Genomic DNA, 18832 nt, shown 5'->3' with positions numbered 1-18832 from the left:
AGCCAAAGCAAAAAAAAACAACTTTGGATGCTGGGAAAGTTACCATGGCCTGGATGCTGTTGTCCATCATGCTGATGACTTTTATGTCGATTCCTTCCTCGTCCACGTCCTTTAACAGCTTCATGACATCACTCACTCCCATCCATTTACAGTCTGTATCTCCAACGGCAACCAAGTAATCACCCTCTTTCAGGCCATCCGCCTGGGGATAACAACAAAAAAATTAAAATGGGGGAGTAAGAGAAAGACAAAAGGTTGTAGATAAAGTAAATCATGTGCTGAGAGAGTGTTTATTTGTTCTGCACTGCCAATATTTACAAAGTGCTTATCAGAGGGAAAGCAGTACAGGCTCATTCACGTGCACACACACACACACACACACACACACACACACACACACACACACACACACACACACACACACACAAACACATTTCCCTTTAGAAATCACCCAAGATTTCACATACACAGAACATGTAGATTATGTGATATATCTTAAAAGAAGTGTGTATTTATGTGTCTCTGTGTGTGTGTGTGTGTGGGGGGGGGGCGCTATTTCTGAACAAGTGCAGCTGCTCTAGACAGCTCAAAAGATTTAAGAGCATGAGAACCTAGAAACAGGTGGAATGTGTACAGTAGAGAAAAAGCAAATATCCAGGGTGTTGAAAAAATATATATATATTTATTATATAAAATTTGGATTCTGTACTACTCTATAAAAGAATGTTTTAAATTCTAAGTTGTCCAGGGTCCAAATTAAAAGTTTTAAGTTTGTCAAAGGTGTTGTCTTATGGCATTAAAAAAAAGCACAGACCAAAAAAAAATGTTTTACAAAACAAAGTGTTACAGTATTGACATTCTGGTGTTTCTTCACCCTTCAGCAATTACCCAGGTGTCAGTTTGGTGTTCATTCACCACTTGTTCATGTCGAGATCTGCCGCTTGTCTAAAGGCCCTTGTGAGAGACCTGTGAGATGCAGCTAATCCAGCTCATCTTTTTTTTCCTTTCCCGTAAAGCCTGGGAAATTACCATTAAAAAACTACTAAAGAGGAGGGACGACTGACCTCTTCTGTTAATTAGGCGTGGCTTGTGTTTTAATACACTTCTAGCACTCATTACTTTATCTATTCCTCTGTGTGAGTGAGTGTGTGTGTGTGTGTGTGTGTGTGTGTGTGTGTGTGTGTGTGTGTGTGTGTGGTGTGTGTATAGACTCACAGCTGCCTGACAGAGCGGGTCGAGTGATTGAATCTGGACAGGTGAATCCCCCTTCAGTGTGAAACCTATGTCTCTTTCATCAGCCTTCACCCTTAGCGTGCGCGGTGCAGTCCACCTCTGTTTAGCTGAGAATATGGACAACGGGCCCTGTAACACATGGCATGTAAATGACAATGAGTGTGACAATACACCCCAAAACACACATTATAACCGTATAAAACATAAACAAATTCCAAACAGGATGCAGTCTGAAATCAGCATCTAAACAACAGGGAAAACATCTCCCGTGTTTAGCAACAGTTGTCCCTCTGAAATATAAATAGAAAATAAAATATGTTGCTTTATATTGCTAGAATGTCAAAGTACATCATCCGGGGTAACAGATGCTACTCAGGTTATTTCAAATATTGGAATGTCACAGGTTTCAAATCACCTTGTTTCCAATTTACAAAGAAAGACAAGAGTTAAGTCATTAATACTTTAATTGACCGGTTTATTTCCCTATATACAACCTGCTTAGAAAAGAAGGATGTGACTTTATCATTACCTTTACCTTTTAAAGCCATCCTTTAGGTTCAGACTGTAAAAAGGTGGAACTCGTTTAGGTGTCTTACAAGGAGTTGATAGGCAGGATATGAATCAAGAGTTAAATCAAGAGTCAAATCTTAACTGAAACTGGTCTCGCATGTCAATACCTGAGAATCAGTCATTCAAATGTATATTTAAATTGCTTTAATGTGTATATTTAATATGTGCAAACACACACACAGACATGTGCAAACCCACACACACATGCGCAAACACACAGACAAGTGAGCAAACACACACATGTGCGCGCACATACACAAACACACGTGCACGGACACACACGTGCAAACACACACAAACACACACACACAAGTGCACAAACACACACACACACACAAGTGCACAAACACACACACAAGTGCACACACACACACACACACACACACACACAAGTGCACACACACGCACACACACCGAGGTGCGTGAACACACACGCACACACACCGAGGTGCGTGAACACACACGCAAACACACCGAGGTGCGTGAACACACACGCACACACACCGAGGTGCGTGAACACACACACACACACACACACACACCGAGGTGCGTGAACACACACACACACACACCGAGGTGCGTGAACACACACACACACACACACACACACCGAGGTGCGTGAACACACACACACACACACACCGAGGTGCGTGAACACACACACACACACACACACCGAGGTGCGTGAACACACACACACACACACCAAGGTGCGTGAACACACACACACACACACACACACACACACACACACACACACACACACCGAGGTGCGTGAACACACACACACACACACACACACACACACACCGAGGTGCGTTAACACACACACACACACACACACACACACACACACACCGAGGTGCGTGAACACACACACACACACACACACACACACACACACACCGAGGTGCGTGAACACACACACACACACACACACACCGAGGTGCGTGAACACACACACACACACACACACACACACCGAGGTGCGTGAACACACACACACACACACCAAGGTGCGTGAACACACACACACACACACACACACACACACACACACACACACCGAGGTGCGTGAACACACACACACACACACACACACACACACACACACACACCGAGGTGCGTGAACACACACACACACACACACACACACACCGAGGTGCGTGAACACACACACACACACACACACACACACACACACACACCGAGGTGCGTGAACACACACACACACACACACACACACACACACCGAGGTGCGTGAACACACACACACACACACACCGAGGTGCGTGAACACACACACACACACACACCGAGGTGCGTGAACACACACACACACACACACACACACACACACACACCGAGGTGCGTGAACACACACACACCGAGGTGCGTGAACACACACACACACACACACACCGAGGTGCGTGAACACACACACACACACACACACCGAGGTGCGTGAACACACACACACACACACACCGAGGTGCGTGAACACACACACACACACACACCGAGGTGCGTGAACACACACACACACACACACCGAGGTGCGTGAACACACACACACACACACACCGAGGTGCGTGAACACACACACACACACCGAGGTGCGTGAACACACACACACACACCGAGGTGCGTGAACACACACACACACACCGAGGTGCGTGAACACACACACACACACCGAGGTGCGTGAACACACACACACACACACCGAGGTGCGTGAACACACACACACACACACCGAGGTGCGTGAACACACACACACACACACACCGAGGTGCGTGAACACACACACACACACACCGAGGTGCGTGAACACACACACACACACACACCGAGGTGCGTGAACACACACACACACACACCGAGGTGCGTGAACACACACACACACACCGAGGTGCGTGAACACACACACACACACACCGAGGTGCGTGAACACACACACACACACACCGAGGTGCGTGAACACACACACACACACACCGAGGTGCGTGAACACACACACACACACACCGAGGTGCGTGAACACACACACACACACACACCGAGGTGCGTGAACACACACACACACACACACCGAGGTGCGTGAACACACACACACACACACACACCGAGGTGCGTGAACACACACACACACACACCGAGGTGCGTGAACACACACACACACACACCGAGGTGCGTGAACACACACACACACACACCGAGGTGCGTGAACACACACACACACACACCGAGGTGCGTGAACACACACACACACACACCGAGGTGCGTGAACACACACACACACACACCGAGGTGCGTGAACACACACACACACACACCGAGGTGCGTGAACACACACACACACACACCGAGGTGCGTGAACACACACACACACACACCGAGGTGCGTGAACACACACACACACACACACCGAGGTGCGTGAACACACACACACACACCGAGGTGCGTGAACACACACACACACACACCGAGGTGCGTGAACACACACACACACACACACCGAGGTGCGTGAACACACACACACACCGAGGTGCGTGAACACACACACACACACACACCGAGGTGCGTGAACACACACACACACACACACACACACCGAGGTGCGTGAACACACACACACACACACACACCGAGGTGCGTGAACACACACACACACACACACACCGAGGTGCGTGAACACACACACACACACCGAGGTGCGTGAACACACACACACACACCGAGGTGCGTGAACACACACACACACACCGAGGTGCGTGAACACACACACACACACCGAGGTGCGTGAACACACACACACACACCGAGGTGCGTGAACACACACACACACACCGAGGTGCGTGAACACACACACACACACCGAGGTGCGTGAACACACACACACACACCGAGGTGCGTGAACACACACACACACACCGAGGTGCGTGAACACACACACACACACCGAGGTGCGTGAACACACACACACACACCGAGGTGCGTGAACACACACACACACACCGAGGTGCGTGAACACACACACACACACCGAGGTGCGTGAACACACACACACACACCGAGGTGCGTGAACACACACACACACACCGAGGTGCGTGAACACACACACACACACACACACACACACACACACACACACACACACACACACTAAGGTGCCTGAACACACACACACACACACACACACACACACACACACACACACACACACACACACACACACACACATACTAAGGTGCCTGAACACACACACACACACACACACACTAAGGTGCCTGAACACACACACAAAGGTACCTGAACACACACACACACACTAAGGTACCTGAACACACACACACACACTAAAGTGCCTACATACACACACAAAGGTGCCTGAACACACACACACACACACTAAGGTGCGTGAACATACAGTAACACGCAGACACAGACGCTCTACCCGCAGCCCTCAGTGCAGTCATCCGGTATATTCCATACACTTTTCTGCCCACATGCTTAAGAACCGTAAACCTGACAACCCTGTAAACCTGAAAGACCATGATACAGTGAGCTTTGTGCACCAAGATACAGGGAGTGGATTACAAAATGTTGTAAAAGTTTAGTGTAAGATTAGTGAAACATTTCCGACACAAGTTCTTGACATGCACCAGAGTGAACCTGTTAGTTCTTTTAAAGCTTCTTCACACTGTACAAACAAACACAGCAAATCAGGGCTTTAGAAGGAGCACCTTATATTAGAGCTGGAGTTTTTTACAGTGTGGAGAAGCTTTTGTATGGATCTGTTCATTACAGCACGCAAATGTCAGACATGACAAGTTTTTCTAACAGTACAAACCCTAAAAAAAGCATTGCAATGCTGTGAACAGAGCCTAAGTATTAAATAGAAAAATTAGTTGCCCACATACCAGTTGGTGGAATAGGTCTTTGACTTTCACCTTAGTGGTGGCAGGAATGTCCAGATCTGCTTTCTGCTCAGTTTTTGCTGCACAAGGAACAAAAAAAATGTGTTATAAACAAGACTGGAATCATTAATAATATTAATATCCAGTCCCAAAACCTTTACCTTAAAACTCACCTTCTTTAATAGTTCATTAAAAACAAATACACATTTCTCCATCTTTAATATAACTTTTCTTAACTACAACTTTTTACTTTAAAAAATACTGTTCAAAGGAGAAACCTAAATTTTCGCACGCTGTTGTGTCTTAATCTCCTTTAATAAAAATATATTGATTTGACTTAAAATAAAAAGAAAACTCACTCCGGATAAAAGGTGCGTTTTTTTTGTTGCTTATTTTTGTTAAAATGTCTGTACCTGTACAGTATCTTTTGATGGAACAGTATAGATTTATTATCATTTATTGTGTTCTTGTATAATTGTATGTTTCTGAGTTTCTGTTTGATTTTTGTTCCCCATTTTAAACTCACAGATGATGTCCGGCGCCTCCATATAATCGGTGAAGTCATCTTCTGTTTCGTTTTGCTCAAATTTTTCAAGCGAGCGCTTGTGGCTGGCTTCAAGAATTTTACTGAGGATGTCCAGCTTGCGGAGGTGAGGGCACAAGCTTTGGTTACGCAGCGCGTCCTCTTGATTCATTATGGCACGCTTCAGGTGAGCTTTACCTGTGGGATGGAGTTAGACGGGGAGGTGTGAAAGGGCTTTGGGTGTCTATTGCCTTATTAAAGTTTACAATGCTACATTTATAATGTAGAACGCATAATTGTATACACATTGCTAAATAATGTATAAAGCATTTAAAAATATATTAATAAATTAGTAAAACAGATGTTTCATACAGTCACTGAATGATAAGGTTGTAGTGTGAGGAGGCTCACCTATGCGGTGCCGCTCCTGTTTCTTACGCAGGATCTCAAGGGCAGAGCGTCCATCAGGCATAGTGTCATACGCCTGAGAGAGAGCTTTCTCCTGCTTGTCCTCATCATCACTGAGGGTCACTAAACACATGCAGGCATCACAATATTGCTCCAACTTTCCTAATTTTTCAATCTGAATTTATCAGTGCATACACACAAAACTCTGACTACTTAGAAAGAATCTACAAGTGCCATTACAAATAATACTAATTTATACAATATACAGACATGCAGTTTGCACAAGATTTATCATTCCTCGATACAGAAGCTCCAATACAAGACTAACGAAGCTCAGCCAATGTGTCTTGATTTGATAATGTACAATTGATGCAAATAAGATCCAGACAAGTCCTGGTGTAAAATGCTTTTCTACAGAAATTCACGTCTGGGATCTGTTTAATTTTAAAGCCGCATCCCTTAAGCCGCTGTGTTTTTTCAGATCCGATCAGGGAGGTTGCCATTCCTCACGCTTAGAGAGAACTGATAAAATTTCAGCCCTCTGTGGGAACAGTTTATAGTCCTGAGCCAAACACAACCCACTGTGTTTTTTTTAAAACGAATCAAAGTTTTGCTAACAGTCATGTGTGTACTCTCACTCTTGCTCTCCCCTCCCTTTCTCCTTCTCTGTCTTTTCCTTTTGACTTCTGGCTCATGCTCAGCAGGCTTCAATAACAGTTTTGTACACCAGCCTGGCCTCATTAAAATCCCTCTGAATGTAAGGTGACTCTGTTAAACTTAGTTACCCCGTATTCACTGCTCCCTTGTGGAAAAGGAATGGGCTGAAAACCTTTAAGGTTACACTGGGCTTTCAGCCAATCAGTGGATGCCAAAAGTTCTGGGAGACCACTTGGGAAGCTTGGTCCTCTAATGTTAAGATGTGGCTACAGTAATTCTAAATGTAGACATTTAATTAAATTCTACAAATGTTTAATACCTTTTTCACACAAGCACAATAAGTATTTTGCATCTATTTTTGCAAATATCTAAGAATATTTTTTTCCACCCTGAACACATACTATGCTGAAGCATGGTGGTGGCAGCATTTTGAGAATTGTCCTTGGTGTCCAGGTTGCTTCTTGACTATTGTATGTTTCTATTAAATATGAGGCTGTGTGATTGGTTTATTGACTTACACTCATGATCCAGTAGGGAGGTGGAAATGAAGTAATGGGCGAGAGCATGATAGTGATGGGCCTTCACTTCTGCCATTGTGGACCAGAAAAAGGGCACATTGTCTTTAACCGGGGCATGGATCATGCACTGGTGCACATGTTCATACACCTCTCTCACCTATGAAACAATATATAAACATGCATGAATGTCAAAGATTTAAAACTGAAAGAAACACAGAAATATAAGCAATAAATACACACATGAACGGGTCTATATCATACAATAATGGTAGCAGTGTTAGACAAATGAATTTAATTTGTTATTTTTTAAAAGATGACTCAAACATTTTCCACTAAGCCTCCAGTACAAGCTCTGGGTTTGTAAGATTCAAGTATCGAAGGGGTACCTTGGCAGCTTCCTGTGCCATCCTGAGCAGGCTGAAGAACTCATTGCGGATTCCAGGCAGCGTGATCTTTTCAAACACACACTCCTGGGCCTGAGCCAACATCATCTTTATCAGCATATTCAACATAGCTGGGCTCATGTCGTAGCTGGGTGTGTGTGTGAATGTTTCCTTCAGATGATGGAGCACCCCTGTAAGTTAAGGTTGAAACATTCAGTGTATATAAGCATGCTGGTGATGGATATCTTTCTCTTCCCATACAAAGCATTAACATAGGGCACTGATCTCATTTTCTTGTTCCACTTCACTTATATACTACACTTATCCAAAATAAACGTAATTCACATTTATGGTCCAGTTTACAACACTATTGACACAAAGTCAGCCGTAAACTATGAAATGTGCTTTTCTAGCTGTCAATAAATGATTTTTTTTCTGTCTGACTCCAATGTTTTAAAGACACCAGGGCTCAGATTTTACTCATTTGTTCTGTATAGTTCTAAAGACTGAAACTAGGAAATATGTACATGTCAGGGGTGGCCAACCCACGGCTGCCGAGCCACATGCGGCTCTTTGTCCGGTTTCATGCGGCTCTTACGTTCATATCGAAGTTTGTATTTGTCTTTTTAATATGCGTGTTCGCTTCGCTTGAGTTCAATACGGTATTTTCGTCAAACACGCATGAGTGGATTGAAAATACCTCAAGGTTTCCCAGGAGAAAGATCATTTGAGTAAACAATGTGTGTCAAGTTCGCTCTCAAAATGGCAGGGAAAAAAGGTGATGTTCATGTGTGCTCATGTGTATGATGTGGCTCTTTGCGGTAACACAGTAAAAAAAATGTGGCTCTTGGTCTCTGACTGGTTGGCCACCCCTGGTATATGTGTATCATTCTAACTGCAGCACAGACAATTAGTAAGCTGGTATCTGAACACAAGCTTAATTCATCAGACTCATGCATTAAACTGGCTCCTTAACATGGCAGGAAGAAAGCATACGCAAGATTAAAAAGAATTAAACATTTCTACTCTTGCAGTGAAATGCCCTAAACTGTAAAACTCGGTTTGGGCCAAAAAAACTATTTTTCTTGACTGATGACCAGAACTTGTGCCACAGTCGCATTGACTGACTTTCCCAGACCACCACACATTTGTTTAGTTCCTTAAATGAATATACACAAACAGTTTGGTGGGTGTTGTAAACGGGGAATGATGTAAAAACTGTAAATTATTTTTATGAGATTTTTATTGCAAGATTATTTTACCGGACACTAAAATACCAAATCTCTTGTTGAGGAAACACACTGTGACTCATATCTGTCTCTTCATCTCATTTCATTTTCATTTAAGACCTACATTCTATGCCCAGGCAGCTGGTGACTTAAAACATACCCAGTGAGATTAATACCTTAACATCTATAGGAGGAATTCAAGCAATTAATCTGCAGTTCAAGCAGCCATGACTTAAGTGAACTGAAATGACTGTGGATTTCAAAAAATAAAACTAACACATGAGAACTAATAATGCTGAGACAAAATGACAACATGACATACTATAAGTAGATATTTCCAAATAGCCACTGAAGGGAAATGGACCTATAGGAACACTACTACTACTGTAATAGTGTCTGGCTTAGATCTTCGTTCTGATAGTTATATAATCATGGATCTAACGCTTCGGGTTGTCGAAACTAACCGGCTGATTTTTGCAATGCATCGATAGCGTCCTCTAGGCCGGCCTGCGTGCGCCTGTTGCTGCGTATGCCAATCTGGGTGTAGAGAGCAGCCATGTTGAACAGGATGCTGGCCTTTTCCAGGGATATATTCTGTTGGCACACTGGCACGCCAGTAAAAGAGTCGTACCTGCACAAAAAAAAACAGATTCCATGCAAAACTTACTTTCTTCACTTTTTATTCATGCATCATTAAATGTTTCCAAGAACCCATCTAACCTGCTGTGCTTATTCCTCTGGCATGTTGAGTGATGACACATGAGAGGACATACTTTTAAAAGGAAGTATCACTACAATAAGGGTACAGCTACATGTACAGGCTGCACTTCTATGCAACTAGAGAACTGGATGAACTGCTGATAAATGGTAGGCACCATACATATTGCCAAGAAAGTCAAGGACAGTCAGTCTGGACCTGATCACTGAGTCATTTTAAACGTGAATGAAGGTCATGTGACCAGCAAACACTACAAATGAATAAACTGTATTCATGACAAAGGCACAGGCTACTTAGTGTAACTTTATATAGTTCGATTGGAACACACCATGTGAAGAAAATGCCCATGGGGCGGTTGGGGGAGAAGAATCGACTCTCCAGGAGTGACAGCTGGCTGAAGTAGCTGGCGAGTAGCTCGATCCCTGTATTACTACGGCTTGGAGTAAAACATGCCTGCTCCAAACACACATAAGAGATGATCATGTATCATGTTTGACAGATGTACATGTATTATTCTGCAACATGTGTCATTAGTAAAGAGTAAAACATGATGACCTGGTGTGCTGTTTTAGGAAAACAATCAGTGATAGGGTGGTGTGATGCCCTGAAATTGGTTATTTTTCTTTAACAGCAAGTCCTAAAGGTTTTATGTCCTCTTACACCACAGCATCATATCACTGTAACAGTCTGAATTCTATTCTATGATGGCTTCTAACTAAACAAGAGTTTTTATGCTTGATAAATGGCTGTATTTTTAAGCGTAATTGTCGTGTGATACCTTTCTGAGGTCCATCAGATCATCAATTTTGTCCTGAAAGCGTGTGCCATCCTCGCTGTAATGCTCAAGGATGAAATCCTGACAAAATATGAAACATTTTGTTAAAAACACCACATACTAGAATGCATTTGCGTAAAAAATGTCACATACAGACCCACCCATCTATGCACACACAAACACACACCATTCATCACTTTAAACACAAGGTAACTGAGTGCAAAGCCAGAAAGACATAATCATGCAACACCATGTCATTAGTGTAGAAATGATGGATTGCAAACTAGCCCAAAACTGATTGGGCTGTGTCTCTAAACCTCGAACGACTTAGAAAACACGAAATCCCAGTTTACTTGTGACATGCATACTTCAAATAGTAGTGCACACTTTCTGTGTAACTAATTTACTTATCATTCTTCTTCCATATTTCCTACAAAAACATATATCTCTTTTTTGTAAAATAAAAATAAAACAACCTTGAAAGGTACAGAAAAGTCAACATCTTTTGTCTCCTTCAGGCCCAAAGGAATGAGAGGGATTATGGCCGAATCTCTGTAAAAGAAAAAAGGAAGAATATATAAATGACAGATTTCAGTCAGCCATGTAAAATAAATTTTTACCTGGTCAGAACTGAAAAGCAGTTTAAAGTTAACTTATTAAACTTCATGGCTAATGTCTATGATCCACTTCCTATAGCTGTGTGATGTGAAATAACAAACTAACGAAATATAATGAAATGAATTCGAATTAAAATGTAACATCTTCATTAATCCAGTTTTATAAAAAAATCGTTTTGTGTGTGTGTGTGTGTGTGTGTGTATGTGTGTGTGCGTGTGTAAGTGTGTGTGTGTGTTCAATCAACTCCCTACCATACCCACAACACAAAGGAACCATTTCCTGACCTGTATACTGTGTTGTGTTTTTAATCTGTTACACTGATTTGTCCCCCAGAGGTGTTCAAACTAAAGTAAAAAATACACTTGTGTGTAAACTGAGACCCTGCACTCACCCCTGGTGTTTATTTCATCTTATCTTCAGGATTAGATTCACACAGACTGCAGGTGATTGTGTGTTGTCTGGCTGCATTATTCTGGATGCACACTTACTGAGACTATTCTAGTAAACATGCTTACGTGCACACAAGACAGCAGGCCCTCTTTAAGAAGGCTTTATCCTGAATTAATGGCCTTTTGCAGATGCCTGAGATTTGGGAGGGGAAAAAAAGAGCCAGAATCTCTTTCAGAGGCAATAAAGCAGGCCAGAGACTCTCAAGGACACACTCTCTCACACACACACACACACACACACACACACATACACACACATTCTCTCTCTCTCTCTCTCTCTCTCTCTCTCTCTCTCTCTCTCTCTCTCTCTCTCTCAAACACATTTACACATGCACTCTGTCGGTCTCTCTCCCTCTCTCTCTCTCTCACACACACACACACACACCCTGTCTCTGTCTCTCTCTCTCACACACAGGTCTCAGCTCATTGCCATCTGACCACTAATTAATCTTTTTGTTTTTTGGTTGTTATTGGAAACCAGGAATCTCTACAAGAAAGGGACCACTTGAGTACAGACTTATAATCCTCCCTCCCTCCCTCCCTCCCTCTCTCTCTCCCCCTCCCTCCCTCCCTTCCTCTTTCGCTCCGTCATTACAGGCTAAAACTGCAGCCAAGCCGACACTGTGCGGTTTGTAGAAGGGAAGACAAAATAATCTACAAACAGATTCAGTTTATTAAGAGTACAAAGCAAGTGCATAATGTTGATAGAGTCCACATAATACCAGGAGATGTAGAAGACTAACTGGGATAAACTACATGGCCACCTGACTATCACACCAACATGTGTCTGCTGAATGTCTCATACCAAAACCATTGGCATTATGATGGAGTCAGTTCCACGTTTGCTGTTATAACAGCCTCCACTCTTCTGGAAAGGGTTTCCAGGAGATTCTGGAGCATGACGATGGGGACTTTTCACTCATTCAGCAACAAGAGCATTAGTGAGGTGAAACGAGGAGGCCTGGGGTGCAGTCAAGTGTTTCAGTTCACCTCAGGTCTTTCTGGACCAGACTTTGTGCTCAGGGGAATTGCCATGTTGGAACAGGTTTGAGGCTTTTACACTAGAGGTTTGGTCAGAAACAGAGGATGGCTTGCATGGAAAATATGGTAATGTGAAAGCAGTCATGTGCAGCAGGAAGCGCGGTGTGCTACTGAACCCGAGGCTACCTGTAGGAGCTTCTGAGAGTTTAGTTGCACTGGAACTGTACTGCGATTCCTGTCAATGTGAACATGACTCATACTCGGGTCTGCACTCGTTCAGGAAGTAAAGTGACTGTGAAAGCAGGTTTCAGACGATGATGACATCATTTGTTTCCACAACACACACAGCAGGAGTGGCAGAGGAACATTGTGGGACTATGCATAATAGTATGCATAAAATATTTATTAAAAAAGGTGTGTTGCTTTGTGTTCTCTATCCCAGTTTGTGGTGACATGAAATAAACACAGCTGCCCCAGGGTTTGATAAAATTTAAAAAGAGTCTGAAACCTAGGGTTACCACCTTCAATACAGAAAAATAAGGGACACCTGCCGCAGCGGGGGCCACACCCCTCGGGGCCACAATGGCCACAGTCCCGATGGCGTGTCAGTGGTGGTATATCATAACTTAAAACATGTATTCATAAAAATATTAAGATTGATACCAATGGACATTATAATAAGATATCTGCTATTGAAATCAGTGTGAACAGATGTACTCAGTCTCTCACTATCACAACTTATGTGGTCATATTGAATACACAGCTATGACAATAATAAATATACGCCAACAAAGTGTGACTGAGAACACAAAAAATAAGCTTTTGGAGGAACTTGTGAGATGTGAACCATATTTTATTAACTTATTATTAAATTAACAGATCCATAACTTAGTAATTATAACTTGCAAACTTGCAAAAGATCGTCCATGAACATCATGAACATAATAACATCAGTGGATGTATATCAGTGTATCAGATGCCATCGTTTCATATGGATTTTCTGTCACTCTGACTCTGTGAAAAGAACCGGCGAGGCGGCGTCCCGCCCTCCTCTGACTCTGATTGGCCGTGATTCACGGCCCGTAACCCTAAGACAAAGCAATTAAACCAATGATGGCAACGAGCATTACCCAATCAGGGGCAGAATAGGACGCGTCTCCACACAATGCGGGTGGGGTGATTTGCATGGGATGCTGTACAATGTGGACCTATGTAAAATACGGGACGTATTGATTTGATACGGGACGCGTCATTTTGCCTGTAAATACGGGGCGGGTGGCAACCCTACTGAAGCCAGACCAATTCCGCGGGAACAAACACGCTCGCATTCGGACTGCAGCAAACAGTTGCGGTGTTTGGAGAAAAAACAGATAATATGAAGTCATTGGTCACATGACAGATAAAGTATGTCTGGATTGTATTTATACTACAAATACATCAATCAGTATGTACTGCTTTGACGGCCAAGTAATAAAGTACTGAATCTAACACAGTCAGTGTTTAGTGTGAAATATTTAACAGCTATCTTTAAAACACTTTACTCTTGGAATTTCCCCAAAAGTACTGTGGTACATGGATAGTTCAGCATTTTTTAGCTGCTCATTCTCTTCTCATTGCTTTTATTAAATTTATACTGAAAGATTTGTATCTCCTCATATCACAGCATGGCTTTTTCCTCCAGTGGAAAATGCTGATCTGTGTAAATCATACCCGAATTCACAGATCAAAATATTTACATGGACTAAAGGTCAAGTTTCTTACTCAACCAAACTTAACACCATTAAGATGCACTTTTAACATACATCAGGAGACCCAGAGCAGCTTTCTGAGCTAGTATTTGTGAGGTCCCTGCATACAGAATAGTCCATTTGAAACAACGCAACACTCATTTTCCATCATCATGTACAGTTCATGTCTACCTGTCTAACAGGCTCAAAAAAACCAGTTCAGCAAGGGAGGTTCCATGATTATAATCTTTCAAGTGCATGTTTGTGTGTGCTTATTAATTCACATCTAGACTTTTCCCTAAACACCAGCCAGGTTTATTGTACGTAATTAAAATAAAAAGGTTTGGAGGAGTAAGAGTTGCAGAATGTCCTTATCATAGTGCAGTCCTCCTCAGTCCTGCATTACTGCTGACTCATCATGGAGTGCTCTCTCTCTCTCTCTCTGTCTCTAACTCTCTGTCTCTAACTCTCTGTCTCTAACTCTCTGTCTCTAACTCTCTGTCTCTAACTCTCTGTCTCTAACTCTCTGTCTCTAACTCTCTGTCTCTAACTCTCTGTCTCTAACTCTCTGTCTCTACATCTCTCTCACTCTCTCTCAGTCACACTCACACTCTCTCTGTCTCACTCTCTGTTTCACTCTGTCTCTTTGTCTCACTCTGTCTCACTCTCTCTGTGTGTCTCTCTCTCTCTGTCTCACTCTCTCTGTCACACTCTCCCTTTTTCTGGCCCCCCTCTCTCTGTCCCTCTTTCTTTCTCTCTGTCCCTCTTTCTTTCTTTCTTTCTCTCTCTTTCACTCTGCCCCCTGCCTCTCTCTCTCCGACTCACTATTAAACACTTGCTGTCTCATTAAAACATAGCCTGTGAGGAATAAATGACTAAACCATCACTAGTCAAGTAAACAACAAAACAACATCACTTACAAAAACTAATTGCTGTAACTGCAAAAAAAAAACAACTTCCCTTTGAAAAAAAATCCATTGTTTTCTCTTTTGCAATGTCTCCACTACCAGTCAGACAGATTTGAACACTTTTATTACAGTTTAAAGCTATTCCTTGAAAGGAGTTTCATATTTTAAAGCAGAGGTATTGAAACTAAATGCTTTTTGAACTTCCTGATATTACTAGACACTCTCTAACCCTCCCTGCAGTCTGACATATTCGACCATTGCCAAGCTTTAGTTCTCTAAAAACTAGGAGTCAATAATTTCCTTTTGGTTACTAATGTTTAGATAATTGTGTATGCATAGTCTTTATGTCAATAGAATACACTTACAAGGATCACAAGACAACCAATGAATGTGTGTGTTTGCTCTGTGTGTCTGTGTGTGTGTGTACTTACTGTACATTCTGATAAACCTCTACTGAACTGTTCAGGCCTTCCAGTTGCTCCATAAGAAGCTGCAAGTTGGAGTTCACATAGCTGAGCTCCAGCAGAACCATATCTTTTACTTTATTGTTTGCTGTGGCCCTGAGAGAGGGAGACAAAGAAGGTGAGAGAATTAGTAATTTTTATATTTTCCATCATTCTTGATAAGTTTTACTCAGTGCCACTTGTTTGTGCTGACACCAGAGAGGACAGCAGTATGTGCACTCATCTACTCAGTTGAAATCTTTTACTTTTATTGGTCAGTGGTGACTCGCGTTACTGAAGTTCAAACCCAAACACTGACAACTGCCACAGTTGGAGCCTTGAGTAAGGCCCTTAACCCTATTTGCTCCACAGGCACCCTATCATGGCTGACCCTGCACTCTGACCATAGCTTCCTAAAAACTTGTGTATACAAACAGTGAATTTCACTGTACTGTAATATATGTGACAAATAAAGGCTTCTGTTTTATTCCCAGAAGTCCTGAAGAAAGAAGATAGGCATCTCACAGTTAACGTGTGTCATCAGTTTTAATGAGAACCTGTATGCGCTCTCTCATATCCCCCCCACACACCCCACCCCCACACCCCTACTCACACTATCTGACCTGCATAATTCTCTATTATACCGAGCTGCCAACAGTGCTAGTAATATAATACTCAGAAAGAGAGAGAGATAGAGAGCGAGAGAGCACAATGTGACCTCAAATCTCCAGTTTATGGACCATCAGTTAAAAAATCCTGCAAAGCAGAATTCCAGGTGTGAACATTAAGCAGCTCATCCAGTTTTTAAAACCATTTATTAAGCCACAAGTCTGGGGCTCGTGCATTCGTGGGTTCAACATCCTACATAGAAATCTGATGAAGGTTGAAACAAATTCATGTCATTTATGTCCCACATACATTTCTCTCCAGGGACCTGGCACTTCTGCTGAGTGCACTTCATTTGTGTTTTGTCTGAAAATTTTAGCTGAAAACCTCCAGAACAGAACAGCTTTTATTTCTGACATGACGTTTCACTTGCACTTCTGTCATCCTGTCAAACTTTTAGCAAACTCAAATCAGCAGCATGGAAATTTACAATACACAAATATCCAATACTGGGGAAAGATGCAGCACTTTGTTTAAGAACACAGAGTAAATTCCTGCTTGTCATGTCCTTATTTGCAACCCAATGTACAGGCATCTAGATCTTTTGATAAAAAAATGATCATGAACTCCGTTTCAATAGACAAAATAAGCTTGTACTCAAATGTACTCAAACGTCAAAATGAATCTGCTGTACTCATTACACTCATTACACTTTGCCAGTTTCTTAAACCTAATGACGGTAGACCCATTGGTTTTAGAGACTGGAGGATGGTTTTAAAGATAAACTCTTATAAAAGTTAAGTTCAGTATCCTTTTTAATATCAGACATGAAAAGCAATGACAGAGGGAATACTGGATATTTTTTGCTGCAACTTAAAAAATGGCCGACAGGGCAGGTGCACTACACGGCACGTACTATGGTCTACTCCAAAGCACACAAATGATCTCCAGCAGCCATTAGCACAAGAGCTTCCCAGAAAAGGCCAGTGAGTCAGTCTTTTATCTTGGCAGATGTCCCAACGTTTCTATGTAAACAAGACAATAACTTGATTCATCTTTCTCTCAACCCCCCAACTTAAAATTCAACTTGACATAGTCGTTTGTTTTAGATAATCCACGTCTCTTTGTTGTGAACCTGTTTTAGTCCAGCTAACAAATACCAAATGTGAATTTAGATTATGGGTTAAATCATTTCACAAGGATTGTACATCAGTGCTCTGCAGTACTAGGTTTTACCTTTAAAACAAAAGGCAGCCAAATCTTTATACATTTTACAGATTTTGATTCATTGCGTATTTGGAAACATCTGTAAACGTTTCTGGAAAAACATCTCATGTGTTTTTAACTGTCTAAAAACTATCTAGCTCTTATTTAACTGCTATTAAATTACAAACAAGCCACGTCTCAGTTCCCGAGTACCAATTATTTTTTTGTTGTTTTTAAACATTATACCACAACACTGATACATTCTCAACAGTCAGAAAATAAAGGATTTGATGAGTTTCTATCACATCAGTCCTCTGACAGTACTGCAGGTTACAAGACAAATCCCAAATATTTTTTATATAAAAGTCCACTTTTATCATTTCTACACAACCATAGTGATATTTTCTGAGAAGAGAATTTTCTGCAGCACTTATGGAAAGAGTCTCCAATGTCAGAGCTCTGAAAAGTGTTTCATTCTTTAATAAATAATATATAAGCGTAGTTGTTTGTTAACTGCTGTGGCACAAGATGAATAAAATTACTCTGAATGGTCCGGCATGAGAAAAAAATCTTTAGCATTACTGTTTTTTGTTTTTTTTTGTTATTTTGCTCCTCACAAAGAAGTAGTCAATGTTTGCTAACACACACACACACACACACACACACACACACACACACACACACACACACACACACACACACACATTCTGTGCCTGGAGGATTTCAGATATCACATTCTCATCTAATCTCAGACATGACTTGCCCTGCTTTGGTGTTTTGGAGATCATTTCCTGTTATCAGTAGCTGAGCGCATTTACAACTCCTTAGTTAGTTTCTATGGCAGTATGAAATGCTTTCAATCTTTCAGACTAATCAATCTTTCCACATGCCACCATCAAGAAACAAGTCACCATGCTAGTCACCACCAAGAAACAAGACATGAAACAACTGTTGAGCAGT

General features: G+C 42.2%; 1 protein-coding gene across 2 annotated transcripts in view; it reads right to left on the bottom strand.

Moving 5' to 3' along the window:
- Nucleotides 1–18832, bottom strand: part of rhpn2 (rhophilin, Rho GTPase binding protein 2) — a 32218-nt gene that overhangs the window by 2024 nt on the left and 11362 nt on the right. Inside the window, exons 3-14 of one of the 2 annotated variants that reach the window (XM_027133069.2) lie at nucleotides 16049–16177; nucleotides 11411–11486; nucleotides 10938–11015; nucleotides 10488–10612; nucleotides 9906–10072; nucleotides 8216–8403; nucleotides 7830–7986; nucleotides 6658–6777; nucleotides 6250–6444; nucleotides 5757–5803; nucleotides 1216–1362; nucleotides 44–202 (exon numbers count right to left, since the gene is read on the bottom strand). In XM_027133069.2, the coding sequence (XP_026988870.2) occupies nucleotides 44–202; nucleotides 1216–1362; nucleotides 5757–5803; nucleotides 6250–6444; nucleotides 6658–6777; nucleotides 7830–7986; nucleotides 8216–8403; nucleotides 9906–10072; nucleotides 10488–10612; nucleotides 10938–11015; nucleotides 11411–11486; nucleotides 16049–16177 (1588 nt within the window). Of the gene's footprint in view, nucleotides 1–43; nucleotides 203–1215; nucleotides 1363–5726; nucleotides 5804–6249; nucleotides 6445–6657; nucleotides 6778–7829; nucleotides 7987–8215; nucleotides 8404–9905; nucleotides 10073–10487; nucleotides 10613–10937; nucleotides 11016–11410; nucleotides 11487–16048; nucleotides 16178–18832 lie in introns of both variants that reach the window. The other variant, XM_027133068.2, reaches the window with a different exon arrangement.

Source organism: Tachysurus fulvidraco, chromosome 1 (assembly GCF_022655615.1).
Source record: "Tachysurus fulvidraco isolate hzauxx_2018 chromosome 1, HZAU_PFXX_2.0, whole genome shotgun sequence".
NCBI classification, from domain to species: domain Eukaryota; kingdom Metazoa; phylum Chordata; class Actinopteri; order Siluriformes; family Bagridae; genus Tachysurus; species Tachysurus fulvidraco.
Note: the sequence above shows the minus strand (reverse complement) of the source record. Positions and strands in the feature narration are given on the sequence as shown.